General features: G+C 41.1%; 1 protein-coding gene across 2 annotated transcripts in view; it reads right to left on the reverse strand.

Annotated features, from left to right (window-relative positions):
- Window positions 1-3,809: 3,809 nt before the first annotated feature.
- The window catches only part of LOC139722808 (uncharacterized), a 106,504-nt gene continuing 83,679 nt past the window's right edge, over window positions 3,810-26,634 (reverse strand). Inside the window, exon 3 of one of the 2 annotated variants that reach the window (XM_071634098.1) lies at window positions 3,810-7,448. In XM_071634098.1, coding sequence (XP_071490199.1) covers window positions 5,316-7,448 — 2,133 coding nt within the window. In that variant the 3' untranslated portion in view covers window positions 3,810-5,315. The remainder of the gene's footprint in view (window positions 7,449-26,634) is intronic. The other variant, XR_011710308.1, reaches the window with a different exon arrangement.

The raw sequence follows: 26,634 nt of genomic DNA on the forward strand, positions 1-26,634 counted from the left end.
TGCAAGACAACTGTGTTGTATAAAGATAAGATGGAAAATCATTAACAGTTCTCTTGAAGCAGTATGCTTATTTCCCATTCCAACAGTGTGGCTCTCGATCACAAATTCTGCACCTTGCATGATTGCCTCAACCAATTAGTGAGATATTATACTGGTGGAATATGTGGCATATACAAAATTATCTTAAAGGACAAGTTCATCTTCATAGACATGTGGGTTGAGTGAATGCAGCAATATTAGTAGAACACATCAGTGAGAGTTTGAGCAATCCGTTAAAAAGCTATGAATTTTTGAAGTTTCTGCTCAGTCAAGGCTGGATGAAAAGACTACTATAGCTTGTGATGTCATATGAGTACAGTTACGATATAAAGAAAGAATAAAGAAAATTCAACATATAGTTCTTGCATAACAAAAGAACGCTTGACTTCTCTCTTTCAGAAGGCAGGGGGAATAATATTACCCTTAACATACATCAGTAGCAAGTCGAAGAAATGTGCACTTTATTCAAAAAGTAAAGTTTTGTGAAATTCTCTTTTTAGTTTCCTTATAGTTGTACGCATATGACATCATACACTGTAGAAGTCTTCTCTTCCAGCAGTGACTGCGCAGATAGTTAAAATATTCGTAACTTTTGGACGGATAGTCCAATTTTCCTCAAACTTTCACTGATGTGTTCTACTAATATTGCTGCATTCTCTCAATCCTTATGTATATGAAGGTGGACTTGTCCTTTAAAAGCAAAAACGAAAGTAAAGAAATGTTAGTGTGGATGTATTACAGCCTGTATTTGTTTTAAAGTCATTATGAATCAGTACACACATCACAGGCAGGAGTTCAGATATGTTCTTAATTACATAATAATCTTTTTTATTTATTTGCAAAAAACACATGCACATGGACAAGATCATTATCAGTTACCATTCATGCCAATAAAAGATCATACAGAGACAGCATTAAAACACGCCCGCTATTTACTCCTCATTTAATCCATTGCATTGATAAACCCACATCACTTGGACTTTATCAGCGAGTGCTGCCGTAGAATGTCAATGATGACGTCCTACAAGATCCACCATCACAAAATTTAGAACTTGGATTGAACAGCTCTGGATGCGACACTACCACTGAACCAAATTTGAAGACTCTGAAAGGCACTCATATAGAAAATCATAACAAAGAGTACAACATAACTGAAAAACAGCCATCAGTTCAAACTTGAAAAAACTTGTGACAGAAACACACACATGATGTAATACAAGTATATTACTTCCGATTCAAAAAGTGGCGAACAAGTTTCCAAAAATTTCACGAAGGATGATTTACCTACTTACTCTAGAAGACTTTCATTAAAAAAAAAACTTCATTAACAATATAACAAAAACAACTGAGAGAAAATGTCAAAAAACCCATAAATTATTGTGACAGTGGAAGATAGGTTTAGAGTGATATCCTACAGGGATATCTAGTGGAGATGATATTCACTGCTAATTAAGCCTTTGTTTACTAAAGATACAACTCTGTATCACTGGTGTGTACAAAGTCCATGGACCACCAGCCTGCCTAGCATGTACAGAGTTAAAGTTTCATCCAATATTTTGTGGTGAAACTTGTACGTTGAATTTCATTAAAAGCTGACAGTATTATTTTAGCAGATGTCATGTATGTGGTACATCTTGTCTTTTCTGCAAAGATAATGAATATATACCTCGCTACCTCCCTCTTGAGCTAAAGGGAGAGTGTTTGTCCGTCAAATAGAAATCTGTACAGTCCTATTTACACATAAACGTCACAAAGATGTAAAATAGAATGTTTTTTCCCCTTTCTTTTTTTTTTCTCGCAGAAAAGCAGCAAACAAGGTCAAATGTCTTGTTGGATTACCAAGATGAACCAAACAGGTCTGACATCTGATATGAGGTCATCGTCACATGGTACTTACTTTTCAAATTTAAAACCAGGTGAAATTCTCCGACTTCACTGAACTTATCTTGTGCAGACAGAGAATGTGCATGGCCCAGTGTATCAAACCTCATGAATATTTTGTCATGTGACAGACACAAGGCCATCGCCTCAAATTTCAGCCAGCAGAATCAATTTCGGGTTTTTGGTGTCTTGACAGTTCACAAAGTCCTTTAATGCAGTATGACCAATACCATCCTAAATGATGTGACAAAAATGTCAAATACGACTGAAAGAGGGCTATTCATAAAAACATAGAAAATGAATTTGCTTTTTATCTGAAATCCAAGCTGATGCTCTCCTGCAGAAAAAGCATGACTATATTATTACTATGCTCAGTAAAACATGGCTACTAACAATAAATATGACATTTACTACTTGACTAATGACAGAGATTGTGATTAGTCTATTGCTGCAGACCCTAAAGAGTAAAAACATTATTAAGAGTTGCAGCCATGATTCAAACTTCGTTGTTTTGAATGTCACACAACATATGGTTTTGCATAGCTCCCTTTCGATCACTTTCTCCACTACGTAAAATAACAAGTGTCGCTCTACTTGCTCTATCGCATACAGGTAAAGTCTTCCACACAACACAGAATAAACAGAGATTTGAACATTTGGTGCAGCCAAAATCATAGCTGGGATGAACAGATTCACACACAAATTGAAGCTAGTCAAACACAGCATTTGTACCTACAAGCCTCTAACCAGAACGGAATGCATTTAAAGATATACAGTTATCTCATCTGTCTTTGTCACCGGTCCGAGGGGCACACATCCGAAGCTCTAGTTGCTGCATATTAGATACCTTCATCTGCTTAACACGATGTATGATATCAATTTAAGGTTATATCTGGTCAAGAGCACCATATGGTCAGTGGATATGCTATCTTGCAAGACGTCTACACCATAGCAACTGTATATTCGCAAATTCACAAAACAGTCATCCATATGTGAAGAACATGACTGGCATTTGCTTACTGCAGCTGTAGCTTCATATCAAAGACATGGATTCAATTATTCTACAAAAATCAATTTTGAAGGGGGGACTTGGCCCCCAGCGGAAAATGTCAAAACCTTAAATGTACTTACAAGCATGGCCAATCATAGTTAAATGACTCATGGATATGATTTTTCTTTAAAACAAAAGTCTGGATTGTTTTCTGTATCTTTAAATCTTACTCAAAAGAGAAGAACCAGTGCATTTATAATAGCAGACTATTTAAAATGAGCTGTGCACAACAGATTTTTTCCCCCTAATCTGCAGCATATGTTGGCTTAAATGTTTAAGAGTTTAAATGCAAAAACTGGTAGGTCCATTTTTATCACCTCGAGATATTTCAGACTAAAGCTGCTGAAAAACAAAGAAAATGGCTAAAATATATAAACACTGTATGATAATTTTAATGATATCTTCAAAAATATATCTTAGGTAATGAATTAACTAAAGTATCATTATAAAGATCTAATTTTCCTCTTTTTGATGTTGATCATCTTTCTTAAAAACTTAAGATATGGTGTTTTATCAGTTTTTGCACTTAAACTCTTCATACGCTGAGTAAAAGATAATGCATTCTTCTTGTAATTACTTCCACTGTTTGCAATTGGCAGCATTTCCATGTAGTCATCTAGATAGAAATGTCAAAATACATAAATTTTTCCTTTTTTTTCTTTACCTTTGGGGAAAAAGATCTGTACCCTGTACTGGTGAGGAAAGCACAGTGCATTACAATATCTGGGCAGGAACATTTACAATTGGTGACTGACAAGCATAGGGTTAAACTCATCATGCATAAATACACATAAGACCATCTGATTCAAGAAGGGCAAGAAAAAACAACAACAACAACCAAACAAACATGATGGCCATGGAATCCCAATTTATGCATCAATTTCTTTGAGGATATAAACATCCAGAGTGAAGCTTGCTTATAGGTTACGATTACGACTGGATGGAGATACATACAGATTATTATCAAATGTTGCTGGTTTGGGTACAGGACAAATTTATTATAAAATGCCTCTTCTTCTTCATCTAGCACCATTTTTCTTTTTATACACTCACACGCTCTCATAAATAAAGTTATAGGACAGTTACAAGTCCATAAAAAGAGATATGGAAAATATTCCAAACAAGGAAAACATTGCACAAAGCATAGAATTTGAACCTGTTGTTGCATGTTTAAGTAAATAAGAGGATCAGGTTCACTGACCGTTTGCATATATACATCCTTGGTTGAGAGCAAGAAAGGCGTTCAATCGATACACATTTTGCAGATTTAGCATCCTTGCTGGCTAGCACCGACCATGAAACAATGTTCACTATTAAAACACCCTACATTAATGTCTGTAAGAGTTAATTTGATGAAAGAATCAAGAGGGATGTGGATGGATGGATCAGTAATATATAAAATGGTACAGGTATATTTTAGTCAAGTTGTGAGACATCGCAAGATGTAAGCTTAGAGGTCTTGCTAGAAATCAAATTGGAAAAACAAATACAAGGCTTATCACTATCTTTAATATCAAAGTCAAAAGGACACTAACACTGCTCAAGGTCTCTGAAATTCTGATGCTAAATGAATGAAACATTGCTCCCTAAAAGATAAATCAGTTTCATGTCAATCTGTCAAAATGATGATAAATTATGAGCTTTGACAAAATATAAACAAGCTGTAAAAAGAAAATGTTCCTTAGTCTTATCTGTTCAGCATATTTTGTCCAACAACATCCTAAGCAACAGAAAGATATGCCAACAGAAGTTATGAGGGTATGTCAAAATGAGTTCTGCTGATTTTTGTTTTGAGTTAAACTGAAATCTACAATGTCATGACAAAGATATGAGATGTGAATTTTGAATAATTTTACTGTCACCTGAATGGCAGGTGCTGTCACTGCAAATATATACATGCCATTTGAAATATGCACCAATGACAACCCTCACTCGAGGCAAAGAGAAATCATTTTGAAACAGTTTCCGTCTTTCTCCATCCTGCCCCTTTCATTACACAAATATATTAACTGAAAGTAAATCCAAGTACAGTGCACCTCTGTGGCTCCTTTCTGTTTCACACAGCTGGTGAATTTTGTCTTTGAGTGATCATATTGGCAGTTACGTCACTATGAACAAGGTATTTCCCCTTCTTGTGCTTGGTGCTTTTGTTCTGTAGGACAAAGATTTTTCTACGGTTTTGAGAAAGATTTTGCCAAACTGACTAACAGTGATTTAATGCCTGTCTGGGGAAGCACAGATATCAAAGTGCTAGGAAGAAACTGAATTGTGACAGCTGACCACAGCAATTGCTGTTTGATTGAGAAGGACACACTGTCCTCGAAGATCCGACACTTCTGGAGTTCTAGAGAATGGTCTCTCTCGCGTCTTCGAGACTCTTGACCAGTTCAGCTCGAGACACATTCAGCATTTTCTCTGCCTGGCGCTGCATGTCGTCCGCGTCGGGACAGCTGTGGCGGAATCGCAGTTGCTCTGCCTTCGACAGCGCAGCCTCAACGCTCTCCTGCTCCCGGTTGTCCTTGAAGCGCACAATGCCATTCTGTCCGGTACTCCTGGACTGGGAGCACTTGTTGGCATACTTGTCCAGAATGCAAGCACTCTGCCACAGTTCATTCAGGTACCTGTCATCATGCTCGATGACACTGTGGATATCCTGTAGGACATTCTTCACAGCAGGTGATATGTCTGCATCAGCATGGCTTAGTATCTCAGATACCAGAATGCTTGTGTCCTTGTTGAACTCCACCATAGACTTGGGCCTGTCCCTGGTGGAATTATCTAAGAAATTGCTACACTCTGTTGTGTCAATGTCCTTTTCTGGAGTTATATGTTCTCTTTTGGTATTGCTGCACGGAAGCCCTAACTCAGCCAAGGGTCCACTCTCACACTTGGGGCTGATCCTGGCATGGGATATGCTGTTTGGTTGCTGGAGCAGAACGGGCAGCTTGCTGGGAGAGTGGCGGTGGTTCTTGCCCTCGGACACGCGATGTAACTGCTTCTTCTTGATGCATGCTGGAGTAGTGTCAGGCACTTTCTGGGACACAGTCTCCCTCTTGGCCATACTCACTGTCAGCTTCTCACCACTGGTAGTGATGGTCACTCCATCCCTGGGGATCCAGGGGTCATATGAGTCTGCTGAGGAACTGGTGGACAGTGAACTGTGGCCAAGGTAACCCCTGTGGGAGCTCCATATGAGTTTGAGATCTAGAGAGTCAGGTCGCTTTTGCTTCACCCGACCTTGCTGATTGAACTGGATGCTGCTTGGATTAAGTCCGTGGGTTGTCATGAGCCTGTCATGGTACACTCCCACTCTCGCATTTCCCTTGTTGTTTGTGCTGCTCTGGGATGGTGGTAGAGACTGCCGGCCCACGGAAGGTTGGGCGCTGACCGGTCTCTGCCTGTGTCTGGAACCCCTACTGTGCTTCCTTGGCCTGCTTGGCCGACTGGGCTGTCCACTTTGACCTTGCACTTCCAGTTCATGTGTTACAGTTCCATTGACCATCTTGGCCACTAGCCTGCGAGGGCGCTGTGGGGTGTTGTCCTCGCTGTCACTGGACGAGCTCGTACTGAAGAGCTGCTGCTGCCGAGCCCGTGCGGTCTGCCGTATACCCCCATTACTCTTGGAGCTGTGGTCGGTGGAAGACGTGCTGTAGTTACTTGACGATGTGCGCATCCGTCGATCAGAGGACCTCCTCCTGCGCTGGCGTCGTTGTGTGCTGGAAGAAGTCCTCGTATTGCGACTGCTGCTACTGCCTGTTCCTCCTGTCAGCCGTTCGCTGCTTCCAGAGGGACTATTCTCACTAGGTTGTGTGTTGCTCTGTGTGGGACTTTGAGAATTGCAATTACTACGCAAATCAAGGTTGCTCTCAATTCTAATGTTCCCGTTATGCAAATCCTTGGTCCTATCCTGAGCATTCCTCACTGGATCACTTTGTAGATCCATTGTTCCCTCAATGTTTCCATTTAGGATTTCACTAGAGCAAGGTCGATTCGCAAGTGGCGTCAACATTGTATCTCCGCGACTCTGTGTAACCGTTTCGCAACTTGCACCCGTCACAATGCGCTCACTGATGGGAACCTGTCTTTCCTCTGCATTAGTCCTGTCGGGGGCTTGCATGCCCATCTCTGCCTGCCCAGCGGGAGGCAGGGTTTGCGAAGTGTTCCTGCCGCGCGAGCGTCTCCTCCCGGACTGGTCGCTGTCTCCCGAACGCCCGTCGCCGGGGGATCGGCGTCTCCTGTTGCGATTCCTCCGCCGGCCACCGGATGACGAACGTCGGCCACCAAGGTCAGTGTCTGGAAGGGTGTGGCTTCTCCTGGTCACTCCTGATGACTCACTGCAGTCGAGTGTGACGTTGCGGCTGTCCCATCTAATGGGTGGGAGCGGCACATGGTTGAAGTGACCGGCCGGAACGTAGCCTTCTCTCAGGCACCTGTCCTCACTGACCTCCTGGAGTCTGTTGTCGTACAGATCTCGGACCTTGAAAGAAATAAACAAGAAAAGAGACAAAGCATTAGTCTCATCTATGTATGATGACGAACTTCTCATGCTTCAAAAATGATGGTTTGATACACCAAGACAGTGCTCAGTGGTATGGGAAGGAGCCAAGATGGTCTTCAGCAATTTCATAATTCTGCAGTGATCAATTTAAGGTGAGAAATTCACCTTTTTCCTGACAAATGTGTTGTGACATAACCTGAAGAAGTGAATACTGCAAAAATGTCACCGAAATCTTCAAAATTCATGGCAAGAAAAATTGAATGAAACTTGTAGGCTAGTCTTGGCATGGTGCATGGTAGCAGTCTAAGCAGGTCACTTTAAAAAGACACAAAACACCTTAAAAAATAGAAAAGAATGCTGCTTGCTATTGTCACATTAATGAGCTACACCATGAATAAACAGTCTCTGATCACCTTGAGCCATAAAATTTGACCCATATTGTGTGAGCATTTCACTCAACAAGGCAGACTTCAAAGACTGATCACAACGAGAAAAGCATCCGTCATTGAACAGCTTTTTCCCCCCCTACACAATATGTCTGGGATTCTGATGAAACCCGAGCAGTGACCCAATGACAGCTCGCCCAGTTTGCCACTTTGACACAATTGTTCTGAACAAGGTAGACAATCCAGCCTACACCACCATTGGCCTTCATCATCTCCCCCCCCCCCCCCCCCCCCCACCCTTCTCCTATTACACACGATAGCATAACCACACATGAGCAGTGAAATGGGCCTTGGGAACAAAAACCTTGTGGTATGGGAGAATGTTGCAGAACATTGGGCAGAGGTAATTACATTTGGAAGGTCGAACCCCAATTACGCTGTCCAAACATCTGGCATCATTCTTCCTTAACACTCAGCCATGTGGGGGAAAAAAAGCATGTGTCTTTAAAGGGGCGTGTCAGCCTCAGTTCTTTGGTTTACTTGGTGGAGGCAACATCGACACTCTGCACAGAGTTTCATCAACTGGAGATATGAAGCAAATTTATTCATTATTTACTGAAAAAACAGCAACAATAGAGACATATAGACAGCTAACTTTGAGAGAGAGAGAGAGAGAGAGACTGTGTGTGCATATATGCATCAGAGAGCAAGTGCATTTACACTAGATATGAAAATAATGAGGAATAATGCTAGTGCAGAGATCATATGGGATAAACCTAGTAACTAAAATACAGGTTGTATACGAAGAGTTCAAAATATGTTGAGTTATATTTAATATCATCCAGCTCTACACAACTTTTATTGCTAGTGCTTGTATGTGATATTTCTATATTTGCAAGTTAGAAAGGTAACTCATCATTCTTCAGTTTTCCACCAAGTGACTTGCAAGTGACTTGCATTTGCAAATAACATGACTTGTGATAATGAGCCATGCCATCAGATGAGCTTTGCAAAAACAACAGTATCCCCTTCCCTTCCATCCCCCAAAGAGGGGGTGTCTCATCTTCCACTCGCAATCAGGAGAACGTGTGAAGCCTGCATCGCCACGACAACACCGACACGGGACTGCATTAGCAAAATTACAAGTCCCTTACATTCTTCCCATGTCAATCAACATGCATGTTTGCCGAAGACGCGGCGAAGACAGGATTAACGGCAGCCCGCTCAGGGTCAGGTGTGCTGCGCCGCCACGAGAAGGCGGCGGGGGAAGCAACGAAAGGGGAATGCCTCTTCAAAGGAGAACAAGGGAGATGAGGAACAAGGTTGTGACATGCCAACACACCGACAAGACAACGAGAGCTGCGTGTAACAAGATTGGATGAAACCGAACTGGGACAGCTTCCATTTGTAATTTGACGAGTCCTACAGCTTGGATTTGCTTGTCGGTGAGCGAAGTAAGCAGAGCTTTCTCTCAACCCGATATGAGCAGTCAGCAGAGATCAATGAAACTCACTCTCCTCACCTCTTTTCTAATTCTTTTTTTTTCCGAGGGGGGGGGGGGGGGGTAGCAGAAGACCCCCTGGTAGCGGCATCCACCAAACTGATTCTCATATGACAGTATGAGTCATTCTCCAGCAAAATTTCAAAAAGATGAGAGTTTTGGGGAAAAAAAATGTGCTGAATCTTCCCGAGTGATTTGCATCTAAATTTTCAGCATCCTCACATGCTCCTCTAAGATTCACAAACTTGTACATGCCCCCAAATATGGAAAGCTCCTCTGATTAAATCAATGAGTGTCAAAAAACTTCATCTGCGCGAAGTGCTTGCCACTAAGGAAAGAGAAATTTGTACTCTCAGAAAATGAAGTTGTGTGAAATTAATAAGAATACAATGACTGCCTTGAATTATATTCACATCTTGGTTAGATTGCCAGTATGGAGCATATTCCAGCTGAATCAAAGAGGAAAGAAAAAAAATATGAACATAATGTTATTTCAGTGAGTCACATCTTGTATTTCTGTTTTGTTTTGAGACCCTTTGAGGAAAGTGCACCAGAAAATGAATGCTTTTACCTCATACCATAACAGTTGCTGTGGGCATGCACATGCATCAAGAACAATTCCAATCCCCAGGGGGAAAAATCATTATCATCTCCATGTCTACCACAATCTCCATTTACAAATTTAAATGTTGTGTACTTTTCTCCCCCCCCCCCAACCTGGTTCCGTACTAGGAGTAAGTCTTTAAAGACAACACAAACAAGCTCCCCGAAATGCTCACGAGTAATGCAGTCCGCATTGTCTGGTTTTTCTGCCCCACGGCAGAGTACCTGCATTTGGATGACATTTGCGCGACAGGTGAATATGAAATGAAGATTTATCTTCTGGGGACCCCTTCTTTAACTCTCTCTCTCTTTTTTTGTGTGTGTGGAAATGACTCTTAATGTATGCCTCACACCATCTGGTGTGCAATCTCCTGTGGCTTGATTATCAAAACATTTGGTTCACCCAAACATTTTCTACGAACCCCCTTCACGGGCAATCTGGCACATTTTTCGGGGCACTTCCGCGGCCCAGTATTGCCAGTCACGACTATTAAAGGGAATCTAGCCGTGGATTGGCGCAGCGAAGGGAGTGAATTGGACGTGGAAGATGATCAATGCAACTGGGTCAGCGATTTTTGGGGGTAGGCGGGTAGATGGGGATGAGCCTGTTTAGTGCAGAAGAGTCGAAACCCAATCTTCTGGCATTCAGATCCACATTTGGTAAGAACGCAAATTAGGCCGACCTTTGCCGTCTTGTCTTTGTGAGGTAATTGTAGCTTCCTTGTATGAATAGACAGTGAGGAAAACAGAAAAAGGAGACAGAGAGAAGGAACGAGAGATAGAGAAACTGAAAGAGAGAAGGAGAGACAGAGGAAGAAGGGAAGGGAGGTTCTATGACATCATTTCAAACCCTGAGGGTCACATGGGAGTAGAAGCCTGTTGCCACGCACCAATGGAGCGAGGTGATTGGCCGATTTAATAACAGGGAGATCGGAGAGACCTCAAGTGAAAGAAGGATGACGGAAAGGAAGAGAGAGGGAGAGACAGAAGGAAGAAAGATCTACAGAAGGTGAGAGAGAAAGGGGGATGGGGACTTTTCCCCAGAGAATTCAATGCCTTTTATCCTTTAAGGTTCCACCTCATCATCTCCCTTGAACAGCTACTTCCTAGGGTTCTCCATTGGTCAAGGGTCATTGTATGAACCAGTCCTAGGTCAAGATGGCTGTACTCAGTTCCTCTACAGAATTTCTAACCAAAAAAACAACAACAAGCAAATGACCCCTAAGGCCAACTAGTTCAATAATGTGGCAGGCAGCTACAGTTTCACCTCAGGATAACTGTCAATATTCTTGAGCAATTAAAGCTTAGAAGTCTGCTTATAGCTTGAATTAACACGATAGGTTATTATATGAATAATTCCACACGACAGGATCACCATTAACAGTGCCCTGTGTGAAGTGCATACATTTATTGCATTGGCTGTGATGAAACTGACATATTAATGATTTGACAAAACTCTAATTTTGGTCCATTCTCTACTGACATCTACATTGTGTTTGTAGTTAAACCATGTCCTCAGAAATGAACGACTTGTTGGCCCTAGAGAATGTGCCACATATAATGTAGAATGTATAACAACCAGGTTTTCCATGACATTTGCTCCTGCGACAATTGCTCCCATGAAATATCTGCACACTAGGCCAAACATAAATGCTACCCACATACATAACTCTAATAACCTTAATCTTAATCCTCACATCAAACTAAACGTAAAACCCTACCACAACACTGACCCTAAGTCCTTGAAGAAAATAAGACTGGAGCAATTGTCGCAGTCCTGAGCAAATGTTGTGTCACCAACAACCATGATAGATGTTGCAGCAACACTATCATTACCACTAGCAAGCTATCTGTGTACAATATTAATGACATTTGCAGACTGTGGTTCCAAAAGGGTTGATGAACAAAATTTGGAGTATAAATCAGGAGTACTGTATAAGTCATAAATATATGACAAAGATGACAACTCATCTGCTTTGCTAACACATTGCAATGGATGACTCATTGATATTCTGATGGAAACAACTTTGTGATCATTTACCGGATGCATTTCAAATTTCTAGCCATCTTATGCTTTGGTCCACATTCCTCTTGAAAAGCAACTTTCTGCATTTATTTCTTAATTACAGATACAATCCAAGCAGCCTGCAGCTTTAATCCACTTGAGAGCAAATTTAAATCTTTCATATAAAGTTGGAAGATGTCAACTAGTTAATTAAAGAGAGAGAGAGAGACCACACACATTTCATATTCCACTTTGCTTCTTTGAGTTAGTTATAATTTGCAGGGCAAAGTATCATGACTCAATAATAAAGGCAAATTTTCCAGCCTTTTTGTAGGCTTAAAAAATACCTTCAAACGCTAATAATTGTGAAGATTGCCACGTCATTTAGTGCCACTAGCTACGTCCTAAATTGCATTCCGTCACCCTCCTTTAGGCTACCATAGCCCCCTCGCCCGACATTCATATCCAGCTGGTTTCCCTTGGTTTCCAGGGCTGCTGAGCAATTCATCAACAGAATTAACAGCATCATAAGCCGTATATTAAAAACATTTACTTTCCTTCAGGCAGCTCTTTTCCTTTCTCTGTCCTAAAGGGTAATGCTTAGTCATTTATTGCTCCAGGCAGTGTCTCAAACTGGTGGAATATATCTTATTTTCATTTGGCAGCCGATAATTTAAGATATCCAGGAGAGGGATGAGGGTGGGTGGGGTGGGGGTTGGGGGTAAGGAAGTATAAGAGGAAAGATTAGGGGAGAGATGGAGAAGAAGAGCTGTTATCATGTCCCCCTGTCATGGACAGGCACAAAGAAGAATTTCTTTATATCACACACATTTCATCAAAATTGGGAAGAGGGGGGGGGGGGGGGGGGACAAAACTGCGCACTGATCCAAAATCCCGTTGATGGAAGAAGCTCTGAATTCTAATGCAAGACGTGACAGAGGCAGGCTGCGACAGTCCCAAGATTTATGACTAATACAGCCTCGGGCGAGAAGCATGGGAGTAATATGAAAAGAGAAGTATCCAAAAAAACAGGGAAAAGGGTAAAATCTGAAATACAATAGGATAGCTAAAATTACTCCCTCATACCTCAGCTGCAGCTGTGTTGGAATGTGAAGGATGGTTCCTCCATCTTTATTTTTCATATAAATACTCAATCTTAGAAATGAACAAAATTGCATTTCTTCCATCAGCGATTCATGTTTTTCTTCAAATTAATGAATTCTTGCTTCAGGTTCATTCATATCCTTGTACAATTTTTGCACTGGAGCCCCTCAAATGATTCTATGTGTCTATACCATACTCTGGCCTTTGTTTTTCCCTCAGCATTTCAAAATTACATCTATCTTAGATATGAAATGCAATGTTGAATATGGCTTCAACAGAGCTATTTGACTTGAAAAAAAAAAAAAAAAAAACTACTCAAGAAAATTCTGAATGTCATATTCAGTTGAGAAGGGATATTAGGCCTACTCGTATTTAAACTAAGATTATCACTGTGGAATAACCAGTTCATCTTTGCACTATCCAATCAGTTCCAAATGTTGAAATACTCATGAAAAGGTTTTGGCTGATTATAACTAGAATATGTCACATTACTTATTCTCGAATGTATGGAGGTGTTTAACAGCCACAACTTTACAATCACAACAACTGCATGTCATAAAGAGAAAGCATTAGAAATTGTAGTTAATTGTCAGAATCAACCGAGGAGTATTTCCTGATGTTAAGCAGAATGCAAGGATAACTCAAAAAGGCAAGGAAGACAACCAATGGCTTTTTAAAGGGACTGTACAGTACTGGTTGAGGTAGGGATTCATGTTTAGAACATTCCTAAGTGAGATAATGAAAAGCCTCTTATGAAATATGAAAGAGCATTATAATCTTAAGAAGGATTCAACGTTTATTTGATGAAAATTGGTTTTCAAATGGCTGAGATATCCAAAAAAGTGCTAATAATAAAAGGCGACATGCCACAACTTTATTAGGATCTCTTTGTTTCACCTTCTTTTTGGATATCTCAGCCATTTCAAAACAGATTTTCATCGAATAAACTTTTGATACCCCATAGAACTGGTTTCTAAATATCTCGCAAAATGTTAAAAGCTAAATCTACTGTACACACTAAATCCAGAACTGTACACACCCCTTAAACACTAAGGACCTAACTTCATTTGGCTGTTCAGGGCTTCTCATCCCCTAACATATTCTTGAAATCCATTGCTATGCTTTTATTCAATGTTACATGGGGAGGGGGGGGGGGGGGGGGGTAACAACTGTCCCCTTCCCTCCAAAGTTGGCTCATGTTAAACCTTGCATTCTTGACCCATTTCAACAATTCTCACATCATCAAATCATGGTGTAGAAGGGTATCAGATGACTCAGCCGTTGCCAAGAATCTCATAACATGTTCCCCTACTCTAAAGACGTTTTGGCGATTATGGTGGGTAACATGATCTTTTCAGCAACTACGCTGTCTCAAATTACGCATTATTCTCCAGAACTCTGTCTAAAATCATTCCCCATGAAAGACCCCCGAAATGAGCAACAGAATCTTGGGGGAAAGGGTGCATTCAAACAGACTTATTTTTCTTTTCTCCTCCAGACACAATGAACCTTGTCCTTGGTGATGAGGACATGAGTGCACCTGAAAGATGGAGGTCGTTTTGAGGCAGGTCCTTTCTTCGATGCCACATGCCCACTTCACACTTACAATTTGACTCCTACTGCATCGTTCACAATAAACAGACACTGATAAAGATTAGCATGCCCAGAAAATCTTCTTCACTGAAACCTATCAAAACCTATCTTCTTCTTCAATTCATGTCTGAAAGGCTGATGAATATGACTCTCCAATCTTTCCAAGACCACTTCAGAAGGTGTTCAAATTAATCCATTGAGGACGAGTCCCGAGTATACTCGGCCAAGCGTCTATGGGAAATGCATGTTATAGCAAAATCAAACCGTCCGCAACGGGTTAAGAAATGTAACGTACAGAGGCTAAAGCAAGAATTTCGTCAGCAAAGTGGCTACTTAAGAAATATTAAATGCCTTCATGTGGAAAACAAAAAAGAAATCTGATTAGGTGGGCAAACTTGGTGGGAAACTTCCTGACTAGCACTGAGAAAGAAATTATGGAATAACACATCGAACTACAAAGCTTCTTGGCAGCCAGCTTAATTTTCTCCTTCATTTGATGTTGAATGCCTACAAGCACTTTGTGCATTAGCCATGACTAATCTACAGTGTATGCACTAACACACACCATGATCCAACCATATAAAACAGCTCTTAATTTGATAGTAACTTCACATAATTGCCACAGCGACAGCCTATTAGCTTTCAGGGATTTTCCCGACTCCTTACCAAGACATTTACCATTTTTTTCCCCCCTGCATGTATAGAGTTACTCATGTATTCATCAAGGTCCTTTCTGCTATGAGGTGATGTGAAGTTATTCTGAGAAAAAAGCATAAAGTACCATATATGCCAAATATTTAGCGAGTCTATTTTTTTTTTTTTGCGAATCGGGACTTCTCAACAATTTCGCAAGTGGTGAAATTTGCAAACGGAGTACAGTTATGAAGAGAAACTTGCATGCATGCACATCACATCTTCTGTGATGATATAAGGTCAGAGTTTATAATTTTGCATGTTGTTAAATTTGCAACTGGCACCTGACTCATGAAGTTCGCGGAAAAAAAACCCTCGCGAAATATACAATGCATACAGTATTGTGGTATAGAGAAACTCATTCTTGTAGTATTGTTGATATGTAGATGTTTCAGAGACTTAACATGATACATTCAGATACCTCAATATCATTTCTGTGGCAGAGAAAAATAAAATAATTTGGCTGTGAAGGTTGCAGCAGACACACAAACATACATGCACAAAATAAGAGAGAGATAGAGAGTGGGGGGGGGGGGAGGGGAGGGGGGAGGGGAGGGGGAGGGAATAGAAGCAAATGTTTTAATAATGAAAATGACCATGGGGACGGTGAACAGCTGTTTTAATTGCAAAGAGAAACAAATGTAGGAACATATGACACAAGTCAGGGATTACAAGGACAGGCGCATTTGTGCAGGAGTTGTGACGATGAGTTTTCCCCAGACATTCTGTGCAGAAAAAGTAATAAACTTGATTCTTCTCTACATGAGCTTGCTCCTCCTTGAAGTGCGAGGGCGCACTTGTAACAACAACAAAAATCTTTTGAGAATTAACTCATTCAGGGCCATGTATCTCAAAACATCATTGACATTGTTTACAAGCAAAGTTTCTTCCGGCAGTGATAGAGTTAATTACAAGCTGACGACAAGCTTTCAAAAACCCTTGACACTGAGAAAGAAGTTGATATTTTTGATGGCATTGCCGTTTGAGTTCATCAACTCCTCGATGGGAAACATACGTCTATCCTTGACGGTTTGATGATAACACCATCTGGGGGCCAGAATGGAAAACCAAGATGATGGCGAGCAGACATAGCAACTGTTTCAGCAATTAGAACCATTTTCATGTTGCTATTAGGCATCATCTCCACTATTTTTTTTTTTTTTTTTTAAAGCGGATTGTGCTTACTTTGTCTTAAGCGTGGGTGAGGGTGGTAATTAAGGCTAGAGGGACGGAAATCTCATCATGTCCTTTTATCGACCTGTGGCCCCTGATGAATCTTCTGAATTACTGGATAGATGGATGGATGGATGGATGGATGGATGGAGAAACATACTTATGAATGAGAGAAACACTCTTGGTGTGATACGAGGAAGACAAAGGGATACAGGGGAGCGAAGGCGAAGATGACTTGGACAAAGAGTGGTGATGAGGGGAGATCGAGATGGAGAAGGGGGAGGAGAGGGGGGCATAAGGGTGTAAAGGGTGAGGGGGCATGAAGGATGAGGGTGAAGGGCAAGGATGAGGGAAGATGGAGAGGTGAGGGTAGGAGAGGAGAGGGAGCATGAGGGATACGATAAAAGAAGATGGAGCAGGAGGAAGGGGGAGAGGAGAGGGGGGTATGAGGGATAAGGTAAAGGGAGATGGAGAAGGAGGAGGGGAGAGGAGAGGGGGCATGAGGGATAAGGATGATGGAGAAGGGGGTACGAGGGATGGGGGTGAAGGGCAAGAGGTTTAAGGATGGGTTAAAGAGGGAGGATAGATAAAGAGGGGAGGAGAAGAGATGGGGGAGGAGAAGAGATGGGGGAGGGGAGAGGAGTATAAAGGAGGAGAGGGATGTAGTGGCAGAGGGTAGGAAGGAAGGAGCAAGGGTAGGAAGGAAGGAGCAAGGGGAGGAGGATGAGGAGCAAGAGATGTAAGGATGGAATATAGAGGGAGGGAGAGTGTGAAGGAGGAGAGGGGAACATGAGGGGTAAGGGTAAGGAGGAAGGGAGAAATAAGGGGTGAGGATGAAGGGCAAGATATGTAAGAATGGGATGGAGAGGGAGGAAGAGGATGAGGAAGGTGAGGAGGTGTGAAGGGTTAGGGTGAGAAGGAAAGAGTCATCAGGAATAAGGATTAGGGGCAAGAGATATAAGGATGAGATGAAAAGGGAGGGAGAGTGTGAGGGAGGAGAGAGGAACAAGAGGGGTAAGGGTAAGGAGGAACGGGGAAATGAGGGGTGGGGATGCAGTAAGGAAATGAGGTTGAGGGATTACAGAAGGATAATGGGTATAGAGAGCAATGAGCAGAACAGGGGTGAGGAATGAGAGATGAGAGAATTGGTATAGGAGAGGAGAAAGAAATGTATGTCGGGAAAGATTCAATAGCATCAAGATCGGTTAAAGCGACCAAAGGAATCTAAGACCGTACATGTTACTTTGTATGCAAATGATATAGGTAATATATCATAATAATACAAAAGATATGCATTGCCTTATCAAATAAACAAGATGAAGACAAAAAAGATATTAACACAGTCAGATACAAAGGTTCGCAATCTCGCTCTTTCTCATGTCATCTTTCCATGGCTCCTCTCATGCATCTCAAATAATTTCAGTCAGGAAGCAACATTCCCAGTCTAAAGCTATAACCACTCTCTCTCTCTTTCTCCTCTTTCTCAATCTATACCATCTCTGACTGATGCTAATACAGAAGAACCCTTATTCTGGGAGATCGATTTCTTTCCCCCCAAGTTTATTTTATTAACATTTTTTTTTTTTTGGGGGGGGGGGAGGGGGGAGGGGGAGGGGGGAGTAACTAGAGCTGTGGAGATACACAAAATTGAGAACTTGAGCCTGCCATCAGGGGACAGAAATAACAATTATCAGTTCTGTCAAACCAAATCCATCAGCAGGGGCTCATAAAGCCTCTTAGCCATCTTTTTAAAGGGAAACATCAGACATTGCCATGAAATGGGGAGCTGAATAAATGGTGAGAGAGACATGTGCCTACACATTATTCAGGGTCATAATCTTAACATTGTATTCAGAAGTTCACAAGCTTTGTCCAGAGGGGAGAGGAAAATGTTGCTGTATTTCAAGAAAATGGAACAATTCATATGCAAGATGTGCTGTCGTGTCCCACTATTGGACCAGTTCATATTTGAAATTTGATACATGATATATCTAAAAAGTAGCACCAAATGCCCCATTCAGATTAAATCTTTGCCAAGATTTGCAGGCAAGAGATTTCATGATCACAGAGGTAAAGACAAGACTTCAAAATACTTCAAATGTGGAGTTTTTCATGGCAATACTTGAGTATCTGAATATAAGAACGACCCAAGTCCATGGAAGACCATTTCGAGTAAACTTGAAAGACTTCATATCTTTTTTTATTTGTCCGATAATATTCTATTTAACTGTGATGGGAAGGCAACATCGTATATACAAATTAGAACATATATCATTATGACAATTAACATTTACATTGATTGTGGAGAAGCCATTTTGTGTGATGGACTTGGGTCGTTCTTTGAATCCTACACACGATATTCTGCTACAGAGATGAGAGAAGGATGAGAGAGGGCGCTATAATATGAATGTAAGAATGACCCAAGTCCTTCATTCTTACATTCATATAAGATTTAACTCATTCATTTCAGGCACTTCTGGGGGAAATTAGGATTTATCATCTATACACAAGATGAGTCCATGCATAAGCTACAATTTCCCATGTAAAAAATTTGGTCAAAAATTGGACTTGGGTCGTTCTTATATTCAGGTCTTCACTTCTTTGTGCCGCTCATTATTCATTTTTATATTATTTCAGCACTGAAAATTAGAAAAGACTTGAGAAACATTAAGAAAGTCACTGACTAGATTGATTGCATTCTTGATGAAAATTTCTTCACATCCATCATTGTTTGACATGAATATCAATACAAGACATATACAGGTTCCAACACAGACTCAGTGTACCGATTGCATCAGTACAAATTTTGAAGACAATTTCACAAATCAACCATACACCGTTCTGAATGTATGGGACTAAAAGTGTATTCAGACTCGTTGCTTTCTCAAAATGAATTTATTGAAATGCTGGGAGTTCACCTCAAAGGAAGAAATCTACAATTCTTCGGAGAATGTCTCCTTCTGGAGGAATCTCATTTGATGCAGCTTTCAAATGAAAATCCAGTGTCATCACATTATCTGTCGTGATACATACTGATGCCCCCAGAAATCTGGGTGAGTTCCTCTCTCCGTGTGCCTTGGATAGCCTGCAGTCTGAATAGCAATCAGTAGTGCAGATAGCTCCTGCCAGCGATAACAATAGACGTTGCACAACACGACAGAATCGCAGAGGGCAGTGAGCAATGTTTTCTCAATTTCTTTGACAACATTCAAAACACCATACATCACTTTGACTCTGCTATAGTGGATTTTCAATGACTTGCCTATAACTCAAACTAATCGAGAATTCTATTCCATTTTCAGTTCGTGACACTTTGATATTTAGCTCCCCCAAAATACTGATGATGTTGTTATATGTAATTTTGTACATTATACTTCATACATTCTTTCCAATTGTGTATCACAGTAAGATTATGTGCAGAGTGCATGTTTATTGTATATGTCAAATCAAGAAGTTTAATCCAATCCAATCATTTTTCTTTACAGATATTGCAAGCAGAAGCACAGTTTTATAAGCATTTGTGAAATGCTTCATCTTTACTTCATCTTTTTATTTTTTGAAGAGTCAATTTCAAATTTGGATGAACTCACATACCACAGCACTTTAGGAGCAAAACGTGAAAGTATTGATGCTGATATCTAGAGGTTGATGCTATTGCTAAAAAGATCACTACAGATATGAGTGTTCACGTCATGTACTGTACACTGAGTTTTTTGCTCTCCAAGACTATCTCTCGTTAGTATTCAACACATCTGAAAAGTGCCAACGAAGATCCAAAATGGGTAACTGAATTAACTGTTCCCTCGTCTAAAATGGACCAGGAGGTGCAAGCATGAAAATTCCACATGTGCATTTTAACTGATGGGGTGTGAGAGAGGGTGGAATAGTGGGACTGCCCCTCCATCAATATGAGACCAGATGTGTCAGGGGCAAGGGGGGAAACATTGCACCTCAGATATGACCTTGAACCCAGGAGGGAAGGGGGGTGTTTTGGTGTTGCTGGATGACTCAGTGCTAGCCTTGCTTCAAAACGTTTTGATGTTGCTGCAATGTTGTTGTCATCATAGCATGGGCCAATGGTGGCAAACTTTGGGTGTGTTTATGCTCAGTTTGCGAAGGCAGAATCAGCGTTTTGAAATGCTGATTCAAAACGCTGATTCAAAACGCCGTTCACGGGAGCACTTGTTTATGCTCACTTTCTTCGAGCCTTGGAAAGAGCGTTTGCGATTGCTTCGCTGACCTCAGCAGAGGCAGGTCAAATTGGGGCGCGCGCTGTGATCGATCGGTGCATGGCCTGGCCTGGGAGAGCAGCTGGGAAAGACATGCGTATGCACAGTACATGGGAAAACTGCACAGGCCAGGGTAGCTGGCTGGCCGGGCGCGCGCTTTTTCGCGAGAACCGGAAAGGCGTTTAGATGACATCACTCTAAATGCATTTAGAAACGCTGTTGCGTTCATGCTTCCCCATCAAATGTGATTAGTCAGAAACGCCGATCGTAAACGCACCTTTTTGTGCATTTTGGATCGACGTTTTGAATCAGCGTTTCTGTCGAAGTGAGCATGAATGCAACAGCGTTTTGCACTAATCACGTTTCAAAAGCGAAAGCCTGATTTTGGCCCCCAAAATAGAAGCATAAATGCACCCTTGATGGAGAATCAAAAAAGCTGTTCAAAGTTTGTTTTCTTATCTCTGGGCAAAAGTTTGAACACATATATGATGCAGAAATCACCAGCTATCAGAGCATACAATATTGCATAGACTGAGAAATAGTTTTCAAATGAGCAAATTGCATTGACAAGAAATCAGCGCTCGACTTAGCTCAAGTTTTTGGGCAAATATGAAATGCACCAACACTTCAGGCCTGCGGTGTGTACCGAGGTCTTTCAGCACTCATTGCCAATGAATGAGAGCACCGTCACGGAATATTGACATAAAATCAAACCAAGATCATCCATGGATGAAGTTCAGAGATCGAGAAGAAAAGACTCGACTCTATTGTTTGACGAGCAGCTCTGCCCGATTGTGTCGGCTGCGACCTGCTCTTGACTCTAGGCGGTGACACACGTACGACTGCACTTCGGCGAGGAAGCGTGAAGCCCGCCCACCAGCCTGGCGGAAGCAGCAGACTTGGAGCAGTGACCGTGACTGCAACTCCAAAGTTGACAGCCGGTGGCTTTGAAGTCAGTGGTTTAACACTCGGTTGGTCGGAGGTTATGCAAGAAGTTACTAATTTCATATAAGTACCTATTTCTAAAGTTATTATGTGTATACTGGATATATGTGAATGTGTGTGTGTACATCTTATTTAGGTTCAGTAACAAGGAATTGTTCTTAACTCTTTATGTGCCACGTTCGCACGTCTGACTCAGTCGACGGCGTGCCAACTTCGCATATTCTGCTCAACACACAAAGTCGCTTAAACCGATCGATAAATCGCTAATCCGGCGGTAAAATGAAAGCGCTTCTCGTGCTTTTGTTCCTCTCACATGCGGCTTGCATTCTATGTGGTAATTGACTATCAAGCATGTTCCCAGCTAGATTTGCATGTACATTTTAAGTTTCTGTTATGGTTTTATGTGCAAAAGTCATGCCTTTACAGTAATGCAGCAACTAGTCTTTCAAAAGAAAAATTGAAAATAGATTTGTCATACAATTTATATCGAAGCAAAGTTTGGCATTCCTCTTTAACTTTGCTCACTATTGTGTCTACCTTAACAGAAATTTGTAGAAGTTATACAAATTGGAAAAACCGAATTCGTTCTCAAAGCATGACTACCTTCGCGTCTCAGAATAACGTGGCACACAGGGGGTTTCCACCATGGCACATGAAGAGGGAGAAATTAATAGGGAGAAATGTTGCTTTAAGTCAAAACAGATTCAATAATCTTTCTTCAACTAATTTATAGAAGCAGAGGTCATAATTGCTGATTGAAAATCTTCAGGTACACGAATTTGAAAATGATTGATATTCAGTGAAATTGGTGGTTGTAATGTGCAGAGATGTGACAAGACGGCCCCTTCAGGTTTGCGACCAGACTCTTGCAGTTCCACTTCTTACCACGGCTCGCGACGCAAACCTATTTCGGGGTTGCGTCCGCACCATCACAGGGGATCACCGCGGTATCGCCATCCCGAAGCCGAAGTGGTTACGGCTCACTCTGGAGAGGCTTTCGAGCGGCCATTATTCGGCTAATTCTAGCCCCCTGACCTTTCCCGCCTCTTCACTCCAGAGATGCAGGCTGGATGAATTTCAAAACCCTCTAAACACAGAACGACAACGAGACGCAGAAAGAGAATAGAAAGAGATTGGGAGAGGAATAGAGAGATATATATGGAGAGAGATAGAAGAGAAGATGATGAAAGTGGGAGAGACAAAAGAGAGGGAGAGAGAGAAAAAATGGAGGGAGAGAAGGAGCACAGAGGAGTAAGAGAAAGAGAGAGCCAGGGATAGAAAGAGGAAAAACAAAATGATAGAGATGGGGAGAGAGGGAAAATTGGAACGTTTCAATTTCTCCAAATCAGTCCACTGTCGCATAGTCCATTGAGGATGTCTTCGTGACTGAAATCTTTAGGTCGTGCTTCAAGCACTGTTCATTTTTTTTCTTTCGAATTCATCCAATGTTGACATCCATACATGAAGAAAGCTTATTGCAAATCTAATCATTGATATGGAGGAAGAAGTCACAATTAAACAACTTGCCTGATGCAACTAGAAACTGGGCCAATGTATGCGCAGATGTCCTTAGGCTTGGGAAGTTGTCAGGGCAAATATATCGTCATATTATCGAACAATGCATTATTAATGAGTTTTCTTTTCTTTTCAAGAGATACCTGTTGTTGACAGAGATAACTCTGCCACACTTGTCTAAACACCATAATCATACGTTTGGTTTGTCAAGGCAGTCAGATCTATATAAAGGAAATTAGTTTCACTCCAAATACCCTGGGCACTTAGAGTTTGTTTCAAAAAATCTTCCCGGGTCATCAGAGATTTAAGGAAATGAAATCAAAACAGTGCTCTTCCTCATAAGAGGAGAAAAAAAAAATGTCATGAAATTGAGGATGTTCTTTCATTCAACATCTTTAAAGTCCATCAGTGTCTTGGGAGTCATTATTACATAGATTTCAAAACCTTGCTTACACTGCTTTGGGACATCATTATTGAAATATATAACAAACCTTTGCTTTCCTTCTGGTTAAAACATTTGGAAGACTACTTCATCTGCCATAGCCAAACATATTTTGGATAAGAAATCCCTACAGAAACTAAATTTTGATAGCTAAAATCAGTGACATATTGTTTCATTTTGGTTTTAATTAGTCCCTTACATACATTTTTGCGTTGTCATTCATAAAATGAACCACAGACAACTTTTGTTTTGATTGCCTACTTAATGTGATTAAAAAGTATTTGCATGGTAAACTAGTAAGAACCTATGTTAAGATCAATTCTGTGAATGCATTTTTTTTGGGGGGGGGGGGGGTGGTCGTCAGAACTACTGTAAGGCTTGTAGATGTGTGTTACATTCATTCAATCTTGATGACACATTATATGCATTGTTTTCATAATCACAAACATTCTACATTCACCCATAATCAAAACATAACCCCCCCCCCCCACTAACACTATATGTAGTGTAGTATTATATGACAGGGAATAAAAGCTGAAGCAGTAACAGCCAATCAAAGAGCACACATTTACCATTATACAACATACAATTGGGATTTGCCAGACTAAACAATCCAATGACTGTATCATCCCTGGTGAGCAGGATGAATCTGCTTTAATCATGTGTCTCTGTTGAAGGCAAAGGGCAAATCCTCATGCTCGGCTATTCTTCACCGCCACTGTTCAGGAGCATATCATCTTTGCTCCATGGCTAGCAAGAGAAAGTATCGTGTCTCTCTGCATTGAATTACTCATCAATTCATCGCCCCTCATAAGATACTTGTCTCCTCTCCCCTCCACTTGCATCCACTAAATCTTCCCATCCATTGGTCAACCTCAAGTCTCCGGCTGACGACAAGCTCTATACAAACTGCTAAGAAAAAAAAAAATGAGGGAAGGGGACGGGGAACAATAGCTCACCCCCCTTCCTTCTCCCATCTCGTTTCTCAAAACTGTAAACAACCTTTCCCTACATACTCACTTGATGTCCTATTAACTGTTGCTTCTCTCCCCCCATGGCTCAACCAAAAGAAAAACTTAGCCCCATTATTACACAAAAGGGTGACAAAGCGGCTTAAAACGGCTGGCGTGCTTTTGAGCAGAGAAAAAGCTTCTAAAGGGTGGTCATTGCTACGAGGGTTACAGCTTCAGTGTCTCATAATCCAAACAGACCAACACGCTGAGCTGAGAGAGTGAAGAAAAAAAAAAAGAAAGCTGGTTAAGGAGTATTGTTAAACATAAAGGAGGATCTTTGCCGGTAATTTTTGTTCCATTCTCTTTTTTTATTTCTGCGCTGCATGTAACTGTGCTACTCTTCCTCCGCGGTAGGAGCATGCTGTTTTGTTGGGGAAATAAAAATGGGACATGTTATTGATTTCTGGTCCTCATTAAGGGGAAGGGATCAATGTGCTCACATGGCTTCAGTGCTTGTATTAACAAAGAGAACTGAGATCGAGAGAGGGCTAGAGATGGGTGGAGATGGAGGAGAGAAATAAAAGCAGGTAGTGTAAGAGGAAGGGAAGACTGATGAGATGATTGAGGAAATACTCAACGTCTTCGTACGTTTTCTTCCAATTCTTTGACCCAAAACCGCAAGGATCTCTCTTTTTACATGGTTTTGTTTCCTTTGGGATGTCTTTCAAAGAACCATCTCCCTTTCTCTCTCTCTCTCTCTCTCTCTCCTTCTCTCTCTTCTGGTTTGCTTTCATTCAGTCCATGTAGAAATAAACAGCTTTGTAACTCAAATGCATCAGGTTTTTTCATATTTTCTCTCTCTGTTTGACGAAGAAGAGTGTAGCTGATGATTGATGAAGAATGTGAGCGGCTCAATAAACCACAAATCTTCTCCTGAATGATATCGGCTCCCACTATTCTCCTCCTTGCAGTCAGTAGAAGTGGATGGCGAGAGTGGAAATCAATATTGGAAATAGAAAGGCCCCCTCGATGAATTCAGTGATGGCAGGGGTAAATTAACAGAGAGCAATGAGGTAACACGATGGTCTGAAGTGGAAACTAGCACAATCAAAAATAAACATTCATCATCTCACCGCTGTATGACAGTTTTTACTCCTCTCCCCGTCATTACCACATTCTGTTTAAGCTTCGGCAAGCCACCATGACATTTTCTTTCACAAGAAGTACTCAAAATATCTCTTTGATGTATACAGGATTATTTCCAACCACTGATAACCCACCACTTTTCTCAGTCATCTTGCTTTTACAAGACAAGAAGTTGTATTTTTTCCACCATATCCTGCCTTTATTCTTCAAAAAATGGAAAACTTTCACATAAAGATATTCAAGTCTTATTGTCAAAGAGTATAACCTCTGATGCTGAGTTAAGTAGATGAATTGACTCATGGAGAAGGAATGGGTAAAGTTTGAAAATTTACACCAGAAACCCATGAAATTGACAATGACCCTTTGGGTGTACCAGTACCAGACTACAGTTTATGGACTAAAGTCAATTTCGGTTTGACAATAAAACTTAAAAACTTACAAAGTCACGTATATGTTCCCTCTATCTTTTCTCTAACAAGATGAGACAGTGAGTCATAGTTTCTCCATCAAAACCAACTGAAACTGAAACTTGCACATGGTAAACCAAAATGTTATGTTGTTGATGTTGGCTAAGCTGGGACCTTTGACACTATCACCTTTAACCCGTTCAGGACGAGTCCTGAGTAAACTCGGGCAAGTGTCTATGGGAAATGCGTGTTGTAGCAAAATCAGATAGTCCTCAACGAGTTAAACATAATACTTGAACATCGATGGGATTCTAGCTCTACCTTTGCTATAAAGACTAGGTGAAGGGTAAAAGTAACATAAAATCCCTGCACAATTGTGAAAAAAAAAAAACTATTTGCCAAAATGAATGCACATGCAGGGAAAATTTGTCAAAAGGGAAAATACTAACCTACTAGAAGGCTCTGAGTTT

Source organism: Diadema antillarum, unplaced genomic scaffold (genome assembly GCF_040938485.1).
Source record: "Diadema antillarum isolate AM-2024a unplaced genomic scaffold, OU_Dant_1.0 scf00000172, whole genome shotgun sequence".
Classification (NCBI taxonomy): Eukaryota; Metazoa; Echinodermata; class Echinoidea; order Diadematoida; family Diadematidae; genus Diadema; species Diadema antillarum.